The 20,667-nt window shown below is 39.5% G+C and overlaps 1 protein-coding gene and 1 long non-coding RNA gene across 4 annotated transcripts in view; one reads left to right on the plus strand and one right to left on the minus strand.

Annotated features, from left to right (window-relative positions):
- LOC117198646 (uncharacterized) overlaps positions 1-20,667 on the minus strand; it is a 263,697-nt gene that overhangs the window by 119,336 nt on the left and 123,694 nt on the right. The window contains exon 4 of one of the 3 annotated variants that reach the window (XR_007473111.1): positions 11,128-11,404. The exons of 1 other annotated variant lie outside the window; for it this stretch is intronic. This is a non-coding gene — a long non-coding RNA (uncharacterized LOC117198646). The remainder of the gene's footprint in view (positions 1-11,127; positions 11,405-20,667) is intronic. One more of the 3 variants, XR_007473112.1, reaches the window with a different exon arrangement.
- The window catches only part of UBL3 (ubiquitin like 3), a 70,633-nt gene continuing 51,962 nt past the window's right edge, over positions 1,997-20,667 (plus strand). The window contains exon 1 of the mRNA XM_004285500.4: positions 1,997-3,104. Coding sequence (XP_004285548.1) covers positions 3,078-3,104 — 27 coding nt within the window. The 5' untranslated portion in view covers positions 1,997-3,077. The remainder of the gene's footprint in view (positions 3,105-20,667) is intronic.

Genomic DNA, 20,667 nt, shown 5'->3' on the forward strand with positions numbered 1-20,667 from the left:
TATGCTCCCTTGTGCCTTAACTCTATTAGGAAAGAGCTATAATGAGTCTTATGGAGAATAATGTCGCAGCCTCTCTTAGAAGAGAGACTGGAAATACAGCCAGGTGCAGGGACTTTACTTTTGAAAGATGCTGCCTTTTGTGGAGGTGGCTGGGGTAACCAGTGTCAAACAGCAACACCATGTATCAGAAATGCCAAGGTCTTGGGCTGGCAGTGGTGGTCATTATGTCTCCTGTCGTCGCATGATTGCTGGGAAACAGCAGAGGAAGTGAGTTGAGGCTTCTATACATCCTGCCACCTTCTGCTTCTTGCAGAGCCTTGGCCAGGGCAGTAGTTGGATGAAAGTTGGGGTTTGGAGTAGGGTGGAGGACTAACTTTGTGAGCAACAGCCTTCAATATTCCTTCTGAACTCACTGAAAGATCTTCAGCTGCCCTTATTTCCTGGAGGGCTGCTGGAGAGGCCTCTGTGGTTGCTAAACATGGAGAATGAGGCCAAGGAAAATCATGTAGCTATGGACTCAGAAATATCTATACCAAGTCCTGAAGCCTAATCAGGGCAAGATTCAGGCCTCTTTTTTCTTCTGTCCTTTGGTCTCTCTGGGAATTCAATCTACCCTCCTCCTCCCTGGTTACCACTCTAACTCACCCCAGGATGATATAGGCCTCCAGGAGGGCTTGGAATTTCTCCAGCAGGGCTAATCAAGAGGCAGGTACTCTAAACGTCCTGTGAGTTTCCATCATGATGAGACACACCTGACTGGAGAGATTGCTGTGGGGAATGACACAGGCTCCTAGACAATGGGGGACACTGCCTGGATTATTCATTTTTGAACTCCTGGTGCCTAGCAGAGTGCCTGGTGTGTTTGTTTGCTGAATGAATAAGTAGTAACGTTTCACATCAAATGATGCACTGTTATTTACAAAGTGATTTATTTTCCCTGCATGAATTTATCCTCACAAGTGCCCCTACTTTACCCCTGGAAGGAAGGCAAGACTGTTTCACAGATGAGGTCACATAACTGTAGGTTGGAGAGGTGGCTGTCAGACTCTTACCTTGTTGGCATTTTTATACAGGTGTCTCATTGAGACGACCCTTCCTAAAATACCCTAAGAGAGGTATGTATAGGGAGTCAGATAGACATTTGTGGTCTCTGCATTTTGTTCCTAAATCTGGGCTAGATGTATTCTTCATCTAAGTCTCTCATTAATGGTATTATTTTCTGCTGTTTGCTAATCACTGCAGGTGTATAAATTTTCAATTACATCTTGAGTTAAATAGAATTTCAGGGCTAGCCTGGTAAACTGGCGAATCCTCATGTAGTTTGTAGTAGCTATTTCCTGATAGAGATTTAGCCTCATACACTATCGTATCTAATACACTTTTTGGTTCATACACTATTGCATCTAATGCAGTTTTTGGTAATTTCAATTAACTAGATTGTAGCTTTATGGGCCTGGGTCTTCAAGAAACATATGTTCCAACATTCTCCCTGCTTAACTATATCCTTACTCTTGTTGAACTTCTATGACCTTATTGGAAATCAATGCTTCTGATCTTCCAAATGTATTGTTGAGGAGAGACCTAGACGAAATCACTATACAAAATGCTTTGAGATTGCAGGATGTGGAGAGCGTGCTATCCTTAAAAATGAATGGTTCTGCTTGGAGGTAAACCATGTTTTAACTCTGCGTGTATATTGTGCACGAGGGAATTTCCCTGTGCAGAATAATTTTCGCCCAATAATTCGCACGATCACAGCACTTCTGGTAGCAGGTATCTCCTAACTTCCCTGCAGCAGCTTGGCTAAAGCGAGCTTTCCTCTCCTAGCAACTGTTGCTAGGAGGGGCGTGGCTTCGGAGTCGGGCGAGGACGCGTTAGGCGGCCCGCTCCCTCCGCACCGCCCCCCCCGGCGTAGACTACACTTCCCGTGATGCTCGAGGGTGGTCTCCGTAGTGACGCCTTTGGTGTTCGTGGAGGGGGAGGGGGAGAAGGAAGGCGGGGGCGGCGGCTGCGAGGGGGGGGCCGTGCTCTTCCCATGTCCCCGACTCGCGCTCCGGCAGCTGCCGCCGCCGCCGCCGCCGCCGCCGCCGCCGCCATGTTGGCTTGAGGGGCGATGACAGGAGGCGGCTGCGGCGTCGGGTACTGAAAAGTGGAGGAGGAGGAGGAGGAGGAGGAGGAGGAGAAGAGACAGAGCTCTGAGAGGAAGCGGTTCCCGGGCTGAGGAGAGGAAGGACCCGGGCTCTTCCGGGGCCCAGCTGAAGTCGGCGTCGCGGGGAGCTCGCGAGGCCGGGGAGGGGAGGGGAAGGCGGAGCCGGGGGAGGCGGAGGCGAGAGAGGAGCGCCGGGAAGCCGGAGACTATGTGTCCTGAGACCCGCGGCTGCCCGGAGGCGCCCGCGGCCTGAGCCCCGACGGGCCGTGGGGTCTCCTGCCGGGCCGAGCGCCCCGCTTTCCCCGCTCGCCGCCCCGGCTCTCCGGCCCGGGCTTGCGCTTCGGCTGCCAACGAGTTAAATGCCCTTGAGCGCGGGTTTCCGCGGCCCGGCTGGCAACGCCGGCCGCGCGAGTTGAGCCGTTTCCCCGCGCCGTCCGCCGGGGGACGCGTCCATGTGTAGCCACATAGTTATCTGTGTACCGCGGCGCCGGGGCATTCTCCTTCTGCTTAATGAAGACTCGACTTGGGAGCAAGTGTGAATCACTGCCGGGCTGGGAAAGGAGGAAGACGATTTAACCCCCTCCCACCCCGCTCCATGTCCGTGTGTCACTCGGCTCGGTCCACCTGGCGCGGCCGGTCCTGGGGCTGCTGCTGCTGCTGACGACGACGACGGGGCTGCTACCCCAGGAGTTCCCTCCTGGTCTGGCCACACCGCTCCCGGCGATTGTTCCTCTTCGCTCGGAACCTCGGCCCGGCCGGCACTTTGGCTCCGAAAGAACTTATTTTAGGGGGAAGCACACCTCGAACCAGTCAAGATCGTGAAGGTTGATTTCTGTAGCTCGAAGATTTCTCTTTTTTGTTTGTTGTTGTCTCTTTTTGATTTTTTTTTTTCGGCGTAAACATCTGGGTATATATATCAAACGGCAAGATGTCCAGTAATGTCCCGGCGGATATGGTAAGTGAAGGATAAGAGTTACGACACCCTTTGATTTAATTGTGGTTTCCAGTCTTATTAAATCAGGATACAGGCGTGGGGTGAAGGTTTGCGGGGGACTGTTGAAAAGCCACGGTGCTGGGAGATCTGGAGAAGTTGGAGGGTCTGGTGTCCCTCTTGAGAAAGTACTGCTTTTAATGCAGATTTTTCTCATTTGTGTTTTCTAAATGATTAAAGACAATGGAGAAGTTGGGAACATGTAGCAAGGTAACCTGAAGTGGAGAAAATCTCTTCTTCTTTGCTAGAAGCCTCTGAACACTTGTGTCTTTAAAGCTTCTGAAAACGTCAGTGGCAGTGGGCAGAGCTCAGGACGGGTGTCCCTGCTAGATACAGAGGTGGACAGGAAAACGGGGATCGTGCTCGGTGGCACTGATCATTAACGCAGTAGGTGCAAGCTTGATATTTCCAAAAACAGGGACGTGTTATCTCTTGGAGAGAAACTTGACCAGAATTTGCTGTGAGCTTTTTGAAACGTATGGGTGAGCAAGTATGGCAACAGAAATATTAAGACGTTTTGGAATTTTCACAAATCTAGGCTGGCTGTATTTTGGTACTTTGAATGAATATTCCAGGACTTTTAGTACCAAATATTTAGTAGTATTACATCACTGGACTTTTAAAAGCTCATAAAACATATTATTGATTGAGCTTTCATACTGGAATGTTAAGAACCTGAAACAAAAAGTACTCTGCATAAAGGTTAAGGATATGAGACTGTTGACTAACAGGAACTGTGTAGGTTTACAGTGCTGGGAGGTGGGTTTGTATGAGTGTGAAATTACACTTTGCTGTCCTAGGGACAAACCTAATGCAATTAACAGGAAGGTGAATAATCTTGTTTATGAAAGAATTGAAGTTAACATAGTTATGCTCACTTACATGAAGTTAACATTTGAGTGTTTGTATATTTCAGCGAAAAAACAAAATTGAACTTTCCTGGTGATTAAATTTTAAAATGACAGATGTTTCAATAAGAGTGAACCTCATTTACAGGCTGTAAAATAAAAATTAAATGGCTCTAACTGGCATAATTTGACCTTGGTTTAAAGACATTTTGCTAGCGTTTGATTTCCCTTTTAGTGCACTATTTAAATGCAAAGGAACCACAGTGTTCTGTCTCTAGGGTGGCCACATAGCAACCTTATACTCTCCTTCCTGATTCTTAAAACTTGAGCATTGTCCTTTTAGTTTTCCCTTCCCTCCTGGTGTGCACACCGGAGAATAGTCTCCGGCCTGCTTAAGGATAGCTGGACTTGATTTCCTCCACCCTACTCGCGAAGTTGCCTGGAGAGGTCTCTGGACGGAGCTGGAAAATGCTCTTTCCTCTGTTGGATAATTGCTCTGTGGGCTCATCACCTCCAGCAAAGATTGGCTCTCTCTCTAAAGCCTCCATCTTATATCATCATGCGCACTGTGAGATATGATCACCCTTCGTACTATTTATCTGTCACAGAAGTTGTCGTGAAATAGATTTGTGTCATTAAAACAGTGCCACAACTTTATTTAGGCCCGGTGATGAAGAAAAGCTGGAATGCGGGTAGCATCAGTCACAAATTGAGATGACTTGGGGAATACTGTTTCCAAGTCAGAGAGAAGGTTTGGAAGCTAGTGTTCGTATCAGGGGACCGGGAAGTAGTGCAAGGTTTTATTAATAGGTGCAGTTATAAAATACAACTATTTCTGTTTCAGACTGTATTTTAAGGCCTTGATGATTCTTTGGTGCTTTGAGATCCCGTGATTAAAGGTGATATGCAAGGGCAAAGCAGTATTATGTAATAAACATATAATGCCCTGGTGATGCTATTTCAGAGTGTATCTAAGGTACACAGATTAGATGGTTCTGAATATTTTTTATGTGTCATTTTCTAGCTGTCCAACTTGTTTGAGGTCTTGAGGGCTTTTTCCAGCGTTAAAACCTTTTAAACCTTCATTTGCTAGTACTTACATTGCATTTTTGCTTAAGAAGTGCCTTTATTTGATATGTACCTAGAATCCTCAACTTTTTGAAATATGACATGATAAATACTGGTTGAAAGTTGTCGATTAAATGCTTCATATTTGTTCAACTTTTTATTATCAGTAATTGACAATCTGCATTTACATCTGTGACTTAAAGTGAGAAGACTTTTACCACTCTTGGAGAGCGTCAGCCGGTCCACTCCCACCTCTTTCCACACTCTGACATTTCCCTTGAAGTACAACTCTAAAGTGATCAGGATACACACTCTTGCAAGTACGAATACATACATTTTTGCTAGATGCAGTAAAAATGTCAAGTTTCTCAGTGGCGACAGTTCGTATGTGCTATTTAGAAACAAATGTTACGCTGTTTCACGTGTTAACGGTGCCTGTCAGTTGTATAGGAAAATCCTGTTTAGGAGACGAGGTGGGGCAGTGAAGTTATAACCCCTGTCATGTTTTCATTGGAGATAGTTCATAAATGAGCTATAATAATTGCTAAATCATTTGATGTTTTTGGTAAAGTCTTCTTACGGCAATTATTTTGACTCTAAAATCGATTTTTTAGCATGACTTTTTTATTTTGTAAATATAACTAACATTTAAAATTTATTTTTAAACATTCAGTAAATTTTTTTGTTTACCATAAGTAGTCTCTTTTTCTTACAATCTGAATTTAGCAAGTCAGTCTTTTGAGGATGGGTGGGAGTGGTACCCCCCGTGAATGGATTTGCTAGATTCTTTACAAAAAATAATTTGCAGTTGATACTTTTCCAATGAACATTCTATAAAGATGTCCTGTAAATTATATAAATGTGTTTACTTAAAATGTTGGCTTTTCCTTTGCTAAGAGTGATTGAGTTTGAACTAGGAGATTTACTAACATTCCAGTGTAATAACTTATTTGTGAGAAAAATCTGAAAATATCTGAACAGAATATCATTATAATACATTGTGTTTAAATGATTCATTTTTTTCGCCTCAGCGCAAATCATAGTTTAGGATGGGCAATATTCACTGTTTATAATTGTAGCATGAATTATGTTAATGACTTAGGTTTTTCTGAAAGAAAATGTTTACTCTTTCTGTTAGTAATAAAGCCTAAGGCTGGGTGGATAAGCTGGTAATTTTCTGGATTTGGAAAGTTATCAAGAAATAAATTATTGTATTTATAAAACTATTATATAAGACATTTGAACTACTATTTAGAGCTTTGGACTGAAAGTATACTTTATGATATCTGTAAAATTGAAAACCCTACCTAAGAGAGACATTGACAATTAGTGTGAGAATAATGGCAAAGCAATTTTGGTTATTCAGAATGTTTTAGATGATAAAATACAGGAAAACCGTGTATCTTTTAAAACTATTAATGTAAAATTGTAGCAGATGTAACCATTTTTAGTCTGGGGTTAAGTGAGCTAATGATAATTTGAGTTCTTTCAGTGCTTAATGAATATTTTTATTGTAATGTCATATCTGTAACATTTGTGGAAGAAATGTTGGAGCCCTCTAGTGGACAGGAAATTATTAAAATGAATTTCTTTTCAAATTGAAGTTTTATCACTTTTCCAAGTTAAAATGACAGATATAGATTATGCCAGGGGAAAATGTCATGCTCGTTAAAGGTCTAGAGAATAGAAAAATTTTAACTTTGAAGAAAGGGTGTATTAAGATCTAATGCCCAAGCAAGGCAAAAACAACAAATAAGATACAAGGGAATCCCCATAAGGTTAACAGCTGATCTTTCAGCAGAAACTGTGCAAGCCAGAAGGGACTGGCAGGACCTATTTAAAGTGATGAAAGGGAAAAACCTACAACCAAGATTACCCAGCAAGGATCTCATTCAGATTTGATGGAGAAATTAAAACCTTTACAGACTAGCAAAAGCTAGGAGAATTCAATACCACCAAACCAGCTTTACAACAAATGCTAAAGGAACTTCTCTAGGCAGGAAACACAAGAGAAGGGAAAGACCTACAATAACGAACCCAAAACAGTTAAGAAAATGGTAATAGGAACATACATATGGATAACTACCTTAAATTTAAATGGATTAAATGCTCCAACCAAAAGACATAGACTGGCCGAATGGATACAGAAGCAAGACCCGTATATATGCTGTCCATAAGAGACCCACTTCAGACCTAGGGACACCTACAGACTGAAAATGAGGGGATGGAAAAAGATATTCCATGCAAATGGAAATCAAAAGAAAGCTGAACTAGCAGTTCTCATATCAGACAAAATAGACTTCAGAATAAAACCTATTACAAGAGACAAAGAAGGACACTACATAATGATCAAGGGATCAATCCAAGAAGAAGATATGACAATTCTAAATATTTATGCACCCAACATAGGAGCACCTCAATACATAAGGCAAATGCTAACAGCCATAAAAGGGGAAATCGACAGTAACACAGTCATAGTAGGGGACTTTGACACCCCACTTTCACCAATGGACAGATCATCCAAGATGAAAATAAATAAGGAAACACAAGCTTTAAGTGATACATTAAACAAGATGGACTTAATTGATATTTATAGGACATTCCATCCAAAGACAACAGAATACACTTTCTTCTCAAGTGCTCATGGAACATTCTCCAGGATCATATCTTGGGCCACAAATCAAGCCTTGGTAAATTTAAGAAAACTGAAATCGTATCAAGTATCTTTTCCAACCACAATGCTATGAGACTAGATATCAATTACAGGAAAACATCTGTAAAAAATACAAACACATGGAGGCTAAACAATACACTACTAAATAATCAAGAGATCACTGAAGAACTCAAAGAGGAAATCAAAAAATACCTAGAAACAAATGACAATGGAGACACGACAACCCAAAAACCTATAGGATGCACCAAAAGCAGTTCTAAGAGGGAAGTTTATAGCAATACAGTCCTACCTCAAGAAACAAGAAACATCTCAAATAAACAACCTAACCTTACACCTAAAGCAATTGAGAAAGAAGAACAAAAAACCCCCAAAGTAAGCAGAAGGAAAGAAATCATAAAGATCAGATCAGAAATAAATGAAAAAGAAATGTAGGAAACGATAGCAAAGATCAATAAAACTAAAAGCTGGTTCTTTGAGAAGATAAACAAAATTGATAAACCATTAGCCAGACTCATCAAGAAGAAAAGGGAGAAGACTCAACAGAATTAGAAATGAAAAAGGAGAAGTAACAGCTGACACTGCAAAATACAAAGGATCATGAGCGATTACTACAAGCAACTATATGCCAATAGAATAGACAACCTGGAAGAAATGGACAAATTCTTAGAAAAGTACAACCTTCTGAGACTGAACCAGGAAGAAATAGAAAATATAAACAGACCAATCACCAGCACTGAAATTGAGACTGCAATTAAAAATCTTCCAGCAAACAAAAGCCCAGGACCAGATGGCTTCACAGGCGAATTCTATCAAACATTTAGAGAAGAGCTAACACCTATCCTTCTCAAACTCTTCCAAACTATAGCAGAGGGAGGAACACTCCCAAACTCATTCTACGAGGCCACCATCAGCGATACCAAAACCAGACAAAGATGCCACAAAGAAAGAAAACTACAGGCCAATATCCCTAATGAACATAGATGCAAAAAATCCTCAACAAAATACTAGCAAACAGAATCCAACAGCACATTAAAAGGATCATACACCATGATCAAGTGGGGTTTATCCCTGGAATGCAAGAATTCTTCAGTATACGCAAATCAATCAGTGTGATAAACCATATTAACAAATTGAAGGAGAAAAACCATATGATCATCTCAATAGATGCAGAAAAAGCTCTTGACAAAATTCAACACCCATGTATGATAAAAACCCTCCAGAAAGTAAGCATAGAGGGAATTTACCTCAACAGAATAAAGGCCATATATGACAAACCCACAGCCAACATCGTTCTCAGTGGTGAAAAGCTGAAACCATTTCCTCTAAGATCGGGAATAAGACAAGGTTGTCCACTCTCACCACTGTTATTCAACACAGTTTTGGAAGTTTTAGCCACAGCAGTCAGAGAAGAAAAAGAAATAAAAGGAATACAAATCGGAAAAGAAGAAGTAAAGCTGTCACTGTTTGCAGATGACATGATACTATACACAGAGAATCCTAAAGATGCTACCAGAAAACTCCTAGAGCTAATCAATGAATTTGGTAAAGTAGCAGGATACAAAATTAATGCACAGAAATCTCTTGCATTCCTATACACTAATGATGAAAAATCTGAAAGAGAAATTAAGGAAACACTCCCATTTACCATTGCAACAAAAAGAATAAAATACCTAGGAATAAACCTACCTAAGGAGACAAAAGACCTGTATGCAGAAAACTGTAAGACACTGATGAAAGAAATTAAAGATGATACAAATAGATGGAGAGATATACCATGTTCTTGGATTGGAAGAATGAACACTGTGAAAATGACTATACTACCCAAAGCAATCTACAGATTCAATGCAATCCCTCTCAAACTACCAATGGCATTTTTCAGAGAACTAGAAGAAAAATTGCACAATTTGTATGGAAACACAAAAGACTCCGAATAGTCAAAGCAATCATGAGAACAGAGCTGGAGGAATCAGGCTCTTAGACTTCAGACTATACTACAAAGCTACAGTAATCAAGACACTTTGGTACTGGCACAAAAACAGAAATCTAGATCAATGGAACAGGATAGAAAGCCCAGAGATAAACCCACGCACATATGGTCACCTTATTTTTGATAAAGGAGGCAAGAATATACAATGGAGAAAAGACAGCCTCTTTGATAAGTGGTGCTGGGAAAACTGCACAGCTACATGTAAAAGAATGAAATTAGAACACTCCCTAACACCATACACAAAAATAAACTCCAGATGGATTAAGGACCTAAATGTAAGGCCAGACATTATAAAACTCTTAGAGGAAAACATAGGCTGAACACTCTATGACATAAATCACAGCAAGATCCTTTTTGACCCACCTCCTAGATAAATGGAAGTAAAAACAAAAATAAACAAATGGGACCTAATGAAACTTAAAAGCTTTTGCACAGCAAGGGAAACCATAAACAAGACGAAAATACAACCCTCAGAATCTGAGAAAATATTTGCAAATGAAGCAACTGACAAAGGATTAATCTCCAAAATTTACGAGCAGCTCATGTAGCTCAATATCAAAAAACCAAAAAAACCCAATCCTAAAATGGGCAGAAGACCTAAATAGACATTTCTCCAAAGAAGATATACAGATTGCCAACAAACACATGAAAGGATGCTCAACATCACTAATCACTGAGAAATGCAAATCAAAACTACAATGAGGTATCACCTCACACCAGTCAGAATGGGCATCATCAAAATATCTATGAAGAATAAATGCTGGAGAGGGTGTGGAGAAAAGGGAACCCTCTTTCACTGTTGGTGGGAATGTAAATTGATACAGCCACTATGGAGAACAGTGTGGAGGTTCCTTAAAAAGCTAAAAATAGAACTACCATATGACCCAGCCATCCCACTACTGGGCATATACCCTGAGAAAACCATAATTCAAAAAGAGTCATGTACCACAATGTTCATTGCAGCTCTATTTACAATAGCCAGGACGTGGAAGCAACCTACGTGTCCATCGACACATGAATGGGTAAAGAAGATGTGGCACATATATGCAATGGAATATTACTCAGCCATAAAAAGAAACGAAATTGAGTTATTTGTAGTCAGGTGGATGGACCTAGAAACTCATACAGAGTGAAGTAAGTCAGAAAGAGAAAAACAAATACCGTATACTAACACATATATATGGAATCTTAAAAATAATAATAAAAAAAGCTTCTGAAGAACCTAGGAGCAGGACAGGAATAAAGGCGCAGATGTAAAGAATGGACTTGAGGACACAGGGAGGGGGAAGGGTAAGCTGGGATGAACTGAGAAAATGGCATGGACATATATACACTACCAAATGTAAAATAGGTAACTAGTGGGAAGCAGCCACATAGCACAGGGAGATCAGCTTGGTGCTTTGTGACCACCTAGAGGGGTGGGATAGGGAAGGTGGGAGGGAGACACAAGAGGGAGGAGATACGGGGTTGTGTGTATGTGTATAGCTGATTCACTTTGTTGTAAAGCAGAAACTGACACACCATTGTGAAGCAATTATACTCCAATAAAGATGTTAAAAAAAAAATCCCCCCTGCCCCAAAAAAAGATGTAATGCACAGATTTTCTCTTTACTTACAGCTCTTCTTAATTTTTCGTTCTCTTGGTGGAACTTCTTATTCCCAGTATAAGTTGGGGGGTTCTATGAAGCTAAAGGGTAGATAGTACCATTTATGTATATATACTTATACACACACACACACACACAAACACGTAGGTGACTTGATGAACGGCTTATTAATTAACATATCTCTTATGGAGTGTTTCTCTAAATTGTTTTACTTGAATGTGTCTTAAATTTGGTGTTCTGAATTAGGCATTTTTATTGAGAAAACAAATGACACATTATTTCCCTCTGCTTTGAATGCCTTTTCCTTTCTAGCACTGAATCCTACTCCAGCTCATGTCCCTCTCCTGTGAAAACGGTTTTTAGTTCATTCTACTCCACAGTGATCTTTCCTTCCTGTGAACCATTTTCTGTCAGTGTATTTCAGATTCTTACGTGATGTCAAATTTACATGAATATGTGTCTTACCTTTATCAGATCTCCTGTAATTTCTAAAACAGAATAGACATTTAAAAACTGTTGAGGGGCTTCCCTGGTGGCGCAGTGGATGGGAGTGCGCCTGCCGATGCAGGGGATAACTACGGGTTCGTGCCTCGGTCCGGGAAGATCCCACGTGCCGCGGAGCTGCTGGGCCCGTGAGCCATGGCCGCTGGGCCTGCATGTCAGGAGCCTGTGCTCCACAGCGGGAGGGGCCGCGGCAGTGGGAGGCCTGCGTACCGCAAAACAAAACAAAACAAAACAAAAACTGTTGAGAGTTTTCTTGACTCCTAAAGCATTACTCTCTCTGTTACTTATGGGAAAGGTAAATATTGTCCCATACTACTACTATTTATAATAATGGTGTTAAATATGAAGTCTGTGATGTCTGCTTCTATTACTATTTGGAATATGAAAAATATATTTTTAGTGTAAGGCTTGAAGTTATTTTAAATGATCGATAAAGTACTGATGACTCTACTGGTTTTCATAACATGGAACAGTAAATATGATTTAGGAGACTGAAGTATATACTTCTTAAATATGCTCTAAGAATTCCTCTCATTCTGAGGGGGGAAAAACTGAAAGTGACTAGAATTCATGGTAACTAAAAACCCTGGGTAATAAATTTTTCTGAATCAGTAAATTTTTTGAATACCTAAAGGTTGTTTTGGGGACTATCCCAATTTGTTTTGGATTACTGTCCTATTTGCTTACGTGTAATATGCTACGCATAATTTACTTTCCGTGACTTAGAGCCATCATTTGAATAATATTGATTCACTTCAATGAAGTTCATTGACTCCTTCACTGTGTAATCATTATTCTATAAACTATAGCTGTCATACCCTAAGCATCTAATATAGATTGTGAAGCCTTATGCCCCTTCACTACTAGTAATTTACAAAGTGAGATGAGGCAAGTCAGTTGCGATGTGAGAATAAAAATATTAGAACTTCTAGTTGTTATTTTGTGCTCCAAAAAGAGGGAAGAACTGAGGTTTTGAATTAAAATATGGATTGGATCTGAAAAAGCCTCGAGGCTTTTCTAGGTTCACGTTCTCATGAGCATGGTTTGCTGGGGGAAGGTGTGGGAATTTTGTAATGTGGAGAACAAAAGCAGCACCATGAGTTTCTCAAAGTTTCTACAGCTTTTCTGTCATAGTGTATTATATAGTTACTTTTAAAAATAGGGGAGCAGAGGTTCACTGTCAAAGTACTTAAAGAATTGTAGAACTCAAAGCTGAATTACACATTTTTATTTTACAAAAGATGAAAATCTTAGATACTGATCTTTTCCATGATGGCAAGAAGCTATCAATAGTATGCTACCTGGCAGATAATTTTTTTTTTTTTTTTGGCGGTACGCGGGCCTGTCACTGTTGTGGCCTCTCCCGTTGCGGAGCACAGGCTCCGGACGCGCAGGCTCAGCGGCCACGGCTCATGGGCCCAGCCGCTCTGCGGCATGTGGGATCTTCCCGGACCGGGGCACGAACCTGTGTCCCTTGCATCGGCAGGCAGACTCTCAACCTCTGCGCCACCAGGGAAGCCCAGCAAATAATTTTTAGAAAACAATTAGTTGTCTCTTTAAGGCAAAATTGACATTTTTAACCAGTAAGTGAAAAAAATACCTGCTTTTCAGAAGTGTTATGGAGAGAACATTTGAAAACATGTTTAGATTTTTCCAGTCTGTTGAAAAATCTTCCTCATAGAGAATTTCAGTGGGCTTTAGACCCGTTTATTAGAAACGTAAAAAGCAACACATTTTCCTTAGTTTGCAAAAATATCTGACTGACATCAGGTAAAATAAAATTGTGATAACATTGACATCAAGAAACTGACTTTTAACAAAGACTTGTGCATATTTAGTGATACAATGGAAAAGTGATATGATTTTGTGAACCAGTAAGTGACATAGTGTTCTATATGGATCTATGCATTTGTGAGCTAGGTTTTTCAGTTACGACTTGACTTCTCTTAAAACCAAGTTTCAGAGTACATTGAACTTTACAAAAGGGGAAAGCAAGATTTTAAAAAATAAAGAGGAGTATTCAGTAACAGTGCTCTTACTGAGTATGTTAACAGTAATAGTATTTTTAGTGATTGCAATATTAAAACAGATAATGTTTAAAATAGTTAATAATTAAAACAATATTTTAATATTTTAATTCTGTTTTAGTATATGTTTTATAATAGACATAAAATATATGGTTTATAAATGAATATATATATCGGGAGTATATGCTGAAGTATTTTATAGTTGGGATGTTCGGTCAAAAAATTTTAGAAGTTGTGTGTAAGATGACTTAAGATTTCTAAGTATTTTAAGTTCTGTTTGATATTTATAGTTTTCCCATCTCCTGCCTTGTTAAGCAATTACATTTTTCTGTGGTAAGTACCTATTCCTCTCTAACTTTTTACAGTTGCTGATTCTAATTTGCTGTGGGTGTGGAAACCAGATTTTCAAAGTTTATTAGAATAAAGTGTGTTAAAAATGAGCAAATGGTGTCCAAGTGAGATTTTTAGGAGTTCTTACGGTAAAGTGCATACTCTTTATTTCATGGACTCGATCATGTCTGTTTTGGTTGCTTAGAGTTCTGTTTACTTCAGGGCTTATCTTTTTTGGCTGTTAGCTGTGTTTTGCAGAGATGTAGATTCTTGCAGGGATGAACTAGGTAGATGATTAAAAAAATAAAATTACATGTGTAGCTTTATTTTGAGCTCATAGGGGAGAGATGCTAACATTTGTTGTGTACTAGCAGTTTCCCAGGCAGATGCTTGGCATTTTACAGGATAACATTTAGTTTAATCCTCTCAGTGACCCTGGATAAATAGGCTGGTATATAGAAAAAGAAGCAGCTATTACCCACCAGGAGAAGACCACCAGGAACACATCTGTAGTGGAACGAGTCAGGTTTATTGACTTGCTGCGGCGAGGAGGAGCCTGTGCCTGAGCGGCCACGCAATCTCCTGAAAGGGTATCCGGAGAGGTTCTTGCTGGGGTTTGCACTGTGCCTAACGATTCTGATGAGAGAGCAGGGAAGTGGAGACTAGCTCTGGACTGAATGCTGCGTACACAAAGTGGAAGTGGGTTGGTAATCAGATCTTTCAGCTGTCTTTGTTTAGGAGTCAGGAGAAAGGAAGGGGGCTGGGGGAGAGTGTTAGTCATTTTGGAGCTGTGGAGTGGCCCTGGGAGAGTTTATTACCTGTTGGTCTTCTGTTGGCTTTGTCTGTCTCTGTCTTTTAGAGGCATCACAGTGTGATTGTCAGCAGAGCTGTTTTTACTTTCTCACAGCCTAGGTTCAGAGAGGGTAAGGAACTTCTTTGGAATCAGGAGTAGCTAGGAAAATGCAGAGCTAGGGTAGGAATTTGGGTCTCATGGCAATAGTGATAAACACACTAAGCCCTTGCCCCCTACCATACCTGAGCAGACAGTGCTAAATCCCTTAGGCACTCCTTCCTAAGCAAAATACCTCAGGTTCCCTCCCAAAACCATGTTCCAGGTATCCTTGCAAAATACTATGTAACCTCTGGGTTGGAATGATTTTAATGCAGGTGGATTTTCTTATTAGTTGCTAAAATTAAAGGGAGTTTTCTTTAAACTTGTTGGAATTTTGAGTCCTCTTATATTTATATTATACAATAGAACTTTTTCCTATAAACTTACCACTTTGAATGCAGACTATTATTGTTATATATATATACATATATATATATACATATATATACACACACACACACATATATATATATATACACACACACACACACACACACAACACATAGATTGATTTAGTGCTTTTAGGGTATTTTGTTTTTGTCTTCATACTAGTATAACTGCTTATGTATGATGCAGATCTCTGTTGATAGATTCAAATCTAGTAGCATTTTTTTATGGTCTAAATAAAATATATACTTGGGCAATTTTCTTTGACTAGATTTTGAGAAGAAAGTGTTCTTTCTGCTGAAGAAAATTGTCTTAAGTTACGCATTATATCTTTTGTTTATGAACATAAATTAAGATGGCAACTCATTATGCCTAGACAAAATGTTCTCTCATGATATGTTTAATTTTCTTCACTTTCATATAAAATTAGTCTTTTTGCCTTAGAAATACTCCTGCTTTTGTATCCTGCTTTTTTCATTTAGTCATATATCATTAACAGTTACCCATACAAACAAGTTATAGAACCATATTATAATTTTGAACTGATTCTGATAAATGTACATAAATTGTTTAGCTATTCCATATTCATATAGCATTTAAAAGCTATTATAAACAGTGTCATAATACATATCTTAGAGTATATCTCTGTGCCTTGTCTGATTATTTTCTTAGGATAAAATGCTTGAATGTAGTTGCTGTGTGTTTAGATATGTGTTTAAAATTGGGGGGATGGGGGAGGGATACACATTTACTAATTTTAAAGCATCCTTGAATTTCTGGATAAACCTAACTTTTTCACTATACATTATCTTCTTAATATGCTAGAATATATTTCGTTTACATTGCATTTTTGTTCATGAAAAGGATTGACGAGTAATTTTTAACTTCTTGTAAAGTCTTTGACACTTTTAGGTATCAAGGTTATGCTGACTTCATAAAGTGACCTGGGAAATGTTTTCTGTTCTCTGAGTTTGTGAAAATTGATTTTATTGCATCCATAAATGTTTGGAAGAATTCACTGGTGAAGCCATTTGGAGTTTTCTTGTGGGAATTATTGATTCTGTTTCTTCAGTTCATGTAGGACTATTCACGTTTTCTATTACTTCTTTGTCAATTTTGACAAGGTTTGCTTTTAAGGCATTTGTCTGTTTTATCTAAATTTTCCAATGTGGCTTACATTTTTTTACAGTATCCTTTCATTATCTTTTTAATGTTTGTAGTGTCTGTAATGATATGTGCTTTTAAAATCTGATTGTTGGTAATTTGTGCTGCTTCTTGATCACCATTGATTTTCAAAGAGCCAATTTTCAGATTTAAAAAGTTCTTTATTTTCTATTAGGTTCTGCTTTTACTTTTATTTCTTTCCTTCTATTTCTTAAAAAAATTAATTTGCTGTTCTTTTTAAAGTTTCTTGAGATGGATACTCAAATCAGTAGTGATCAGTCTTCTCTTTTTAATGTATGCGTTTAAGTCTATGAAATTTCCCTATAAATGCAACTTCAGCTGGATCTCACGAGTCTGATATATCATATTTTTATTACTCAATTAGAATTGTTTTAAATTTTCCATTGTGGTTTCTTTGATGCATTGGTTATTTAGAAGTATATTGCATAATGTCTAAGCATTTGGGGATTTTCTAGCTATATTCTTATTGTTGATATCTAGTTTAATACTACTGTGGTCTAGGATCATTCTTTCTCTGATTTCAGTTGTTGGTAATTTGTTGACACTTGCTTTCTGGTCAGTTTTAGAAAATTAAGTGTGGTGTGATTAATATCATGTAAGTCAAGTTTATTAATCATGTTCAAATCGACTGTATCACTACCAACTTCTTTGTCTTTTTTATCACTTCATTGAGAGAAATGTGTTAAAATCTCCAACTGTGTGAGGATTCATCTATATGTCTTTTTAGTTCTTTCAAATTTTTGCCTTATATATTTTGAGGCCAAGTTCTTGGTTGCAAATAAATTTACAAATAAATTTGTTGTATCTTCCTGTTGGATTGATCCTTTTATCATTATCTCTAGTAATAATTTTTGCCTTAAAGTCTGGTTTTTTTGGATATTATATAGTACCTTTTTTTTTTAACTTCTCTTTCCAGCTATTTCTTTAAAACCTTTCTTTGTCCTTATAGCTTAAGATGAATCTCTTTATGCATCATAGTTTTTTTTTTTTATTGGAGTATAAATGCTTTGCAATGTTGTATTAGTTTCTGCTGTGCAATGAAGTGAATCAGCTATATGTATACCTATAATCCCCTCCCTCTTGGACGTCCCTCCCACCCCCCCACCCATCCCATCCCATCCATCTAGGTCATCACAGAGCACTGAGCTGAGTTTCCTGTGCTTTATAGCGTGTTCCCACTAGCTACTTATTTTACGCATGGTAGTGTATATATGTCACTCCTAACCTCCCAATTCGTCCCACCTTCCCCTTTCCCCACTGTGTCCACATGTCCGTTCTCTACGTCTTTTTGTCTGTTCCTACCCTGCAAATAGGTTCATATGTACCATTTTTCTAGATTCCACATATACGATATTTGTTTTTCTCTTTCTGTCTCACTTCACTCTGTATGACAGACTCTAGGTCCATTCACATCTCTACAGATGACCCAGTTTCGTTCCTTTTTATGGCTGAGTAATATTCCATTGTAAATATGTACCACATCTTCTTTATCCATTCATCTGTCATTGGACATTTAGGTTGTTCCATATCCTGGCTATTGTAAATAGTGCAGCAATGAACATTGGGGTACATGTGTGTCCTTTTGAATTACAGTTTTCTCAGGGTATATGCCCAGTAGTGGGATTGCTGGGTCATATGGTAGTTCTATTTTTAGTTTTTTGAGGAACCTCAATACTGTTTTCCACAGTTGGTGCACCAGCTTCCATTCCCACCAACAATGTAGGAGGGTTCCCTTTTCTACACACCCTCTTCATAAGCTGGGATTCTTTTTTTTTTTTTAAATAAGTTTATTTATTTATTTTTGGCTGCTTTGGGTCTTTGTTGCTATGCGTGGGCTTTCTCTAGTTGCGGCGAGTGGGGGCTACTCTTCATTGCGGTACGCGGGCTTCTCATTGCGGTAGCTTCTCTTGTTGCGGAGCACGGGCTCTAGGCACATGGGCTTCAGTAGTTGTGACACATGGGCTCAGTAGTTGCGGTGCATAGGCTCTAGAGTGCAGGCTCAGTAGTTGTGGCACACGGGCTTAGTTGCTCTGAGCCATGTGGGATCTTCCTGGAGCAGGGATCGAACCCGTGTCCCCTGCATTGGCAGGTGGATTCTCAACCACTGTGCCACCAGGAAAGCCCTAATTCTTTCCTTTCTTTCTTGGACTATGAATTCACGTATGTTAGGTCATTTCACAGTTTTCATACTATTTTTACCCCCTCTGTGTATCTGGATATTTTTGCTGAACTATCTTCAAGTTTACCTATCATATCTCCTCTGTCCAATATCCAGTTATACCCAATTATTGAGTTCTTAATTTCAGTTTTTGTATTTTCAGTCCAAAACCTTATGCAGATTCAAGTTCTCACAGTGTTTTACCTATTTTCTTGAGTATATAAACATTGTTGTAATGTTTCTGTCTGATAACTCTAATACCGGCATCACCCATGAGCTTATTTCTGTTGTCTGCGTTTTGATCATTTGATCCTTTTTTCCAGTATGCCTGGTAATGTTTTATTAACGTTGTGATGAAAAATTATAGAGGATCAGAATGATGTTATCTTTCTTCAGATAGAAAAATATTATTTCTTAAAAAATTTTTAAATTTATTTTTTTGGCTGCCCCGTGTGGCACGCAGGATCTTAGTTCCCCTTCCAGGGATCGAACTTGTGCCCCCTGCAGTGGAAGTGTGGAGTCTTAACCACTGGACCGCCAGGGAAGTCCCAGAAAAATGTTATTAATATTCTCTGGCAGGCAGTTAGGACAACATTGATCACTTTGATTCATCAGTGATTGGTAAGACATAAGCCTGAATTCAGGGTAATCAGGAAATTCAAACAGCCTCTTAGCACAGAGCTCTTTTGAGGTCTCATTTAAAAGTCTGAAGTATTTACCAAGATGCCTCTTCCTTGGCAAGCCCTGAATTTTAAGTATTGTGAGGCTGATGAAAGTTCTGCTCAGCTTTTAGCCTCTTTGCAACATCTTTTTGAGGAGTTTTCCTGCACTTCATTCCATGTTCAGCTCATTCCTGGAGGGCAAAAATTGAGCAGAATGATGGGCTCATGCTTTGTGGTTCCTTTTTATCTGGGATCCTCAATTCCTAGCTGCCTTGGTGTGGTACAGAATTCCGATTTTTGTCTTCCCAGCCCCGTGGGACTGACACAAGCTCTGAGATGCTGCTTTCTGCTTGGCCTGTATACCCCGTAGTGGTAATCGGCAAACACCTCAAGGGGGAAGTGGGGACCTTCTATGTGTCTCCCTCCTCAAGGCTCCTGACGTCCTGGCTCTCTCGGTTGTTCTCTCTGTTCCTTTAGATAGCTCAGTTTGTTTGGTATTTTATGTCACTTTTATAGTTGTTTTCAGTGGGAAGTTTGGTCTGATATTGCTCTTCCCTCACAGCTTGACCTAATTGTCCTTTCTGTCTGTGCTTTAGTGTCCCCTCCCTCCCTCCCTCCCTCCCTCCCTCCCTCCCTCTATTTTGGCTGTAGGATCACCAGGTTTTTTTCCTCTCGCTTCTATCCTAATAGTAGCTATGAATAGCTAAAATTAATTAAATTCTTAACTGTGTTACTTACCATGGCACCATCAGCCAAGCATTTGCTTAAGTCAGACATCTAGGAGTCATCTTTGATTTCTTCCGTTCCCTCATCCCCCAAATTCAATCCATTTCAAACTGTATCTGGAATCCATCAAGTCCTCTTCATCTCCTTGCTACCACCATATTGCAAGTACCATCGCTGTCTCCTGGACTATGGCATTAGTCTTGGAACTAATTATTCTACCTCTTTTCACATTCCCCTGTATTACACTTTCCAGAAATAGCTCTAGTGATTTTTATGAGATGTAAATTGGATCATCTGTCCCTCTGAAGAAAACCAGAAAACTTCAGCAGCTTTCCACTGAAGAATAAAGTCCCATAGAATCAAGTCACAGATCCTTACAGTGGCCCTTCAGAGTCCTGCATCATCTGGCTTTTGCCTGTCTCTATGATCTTACCTCCTTTGGCTTCCTGTGCTTCAGTTACACTGCGTCCTC

The sequence above is a fragment of the Orcinus orca genome, chromosome 18 (genome assembly GCF_937001465.1).
Source record: "Orcinus orca chromosome 18, mOrcOrc1.1, whole genome shotgun sequence".
Classification (NCBI taxonomy): domain Eukaryota; kingdom Metazoa; phylum Chordata; class Mammalia; order Artiodactyla; family Delphinidae; genus Orcinus; species Orcinus orca.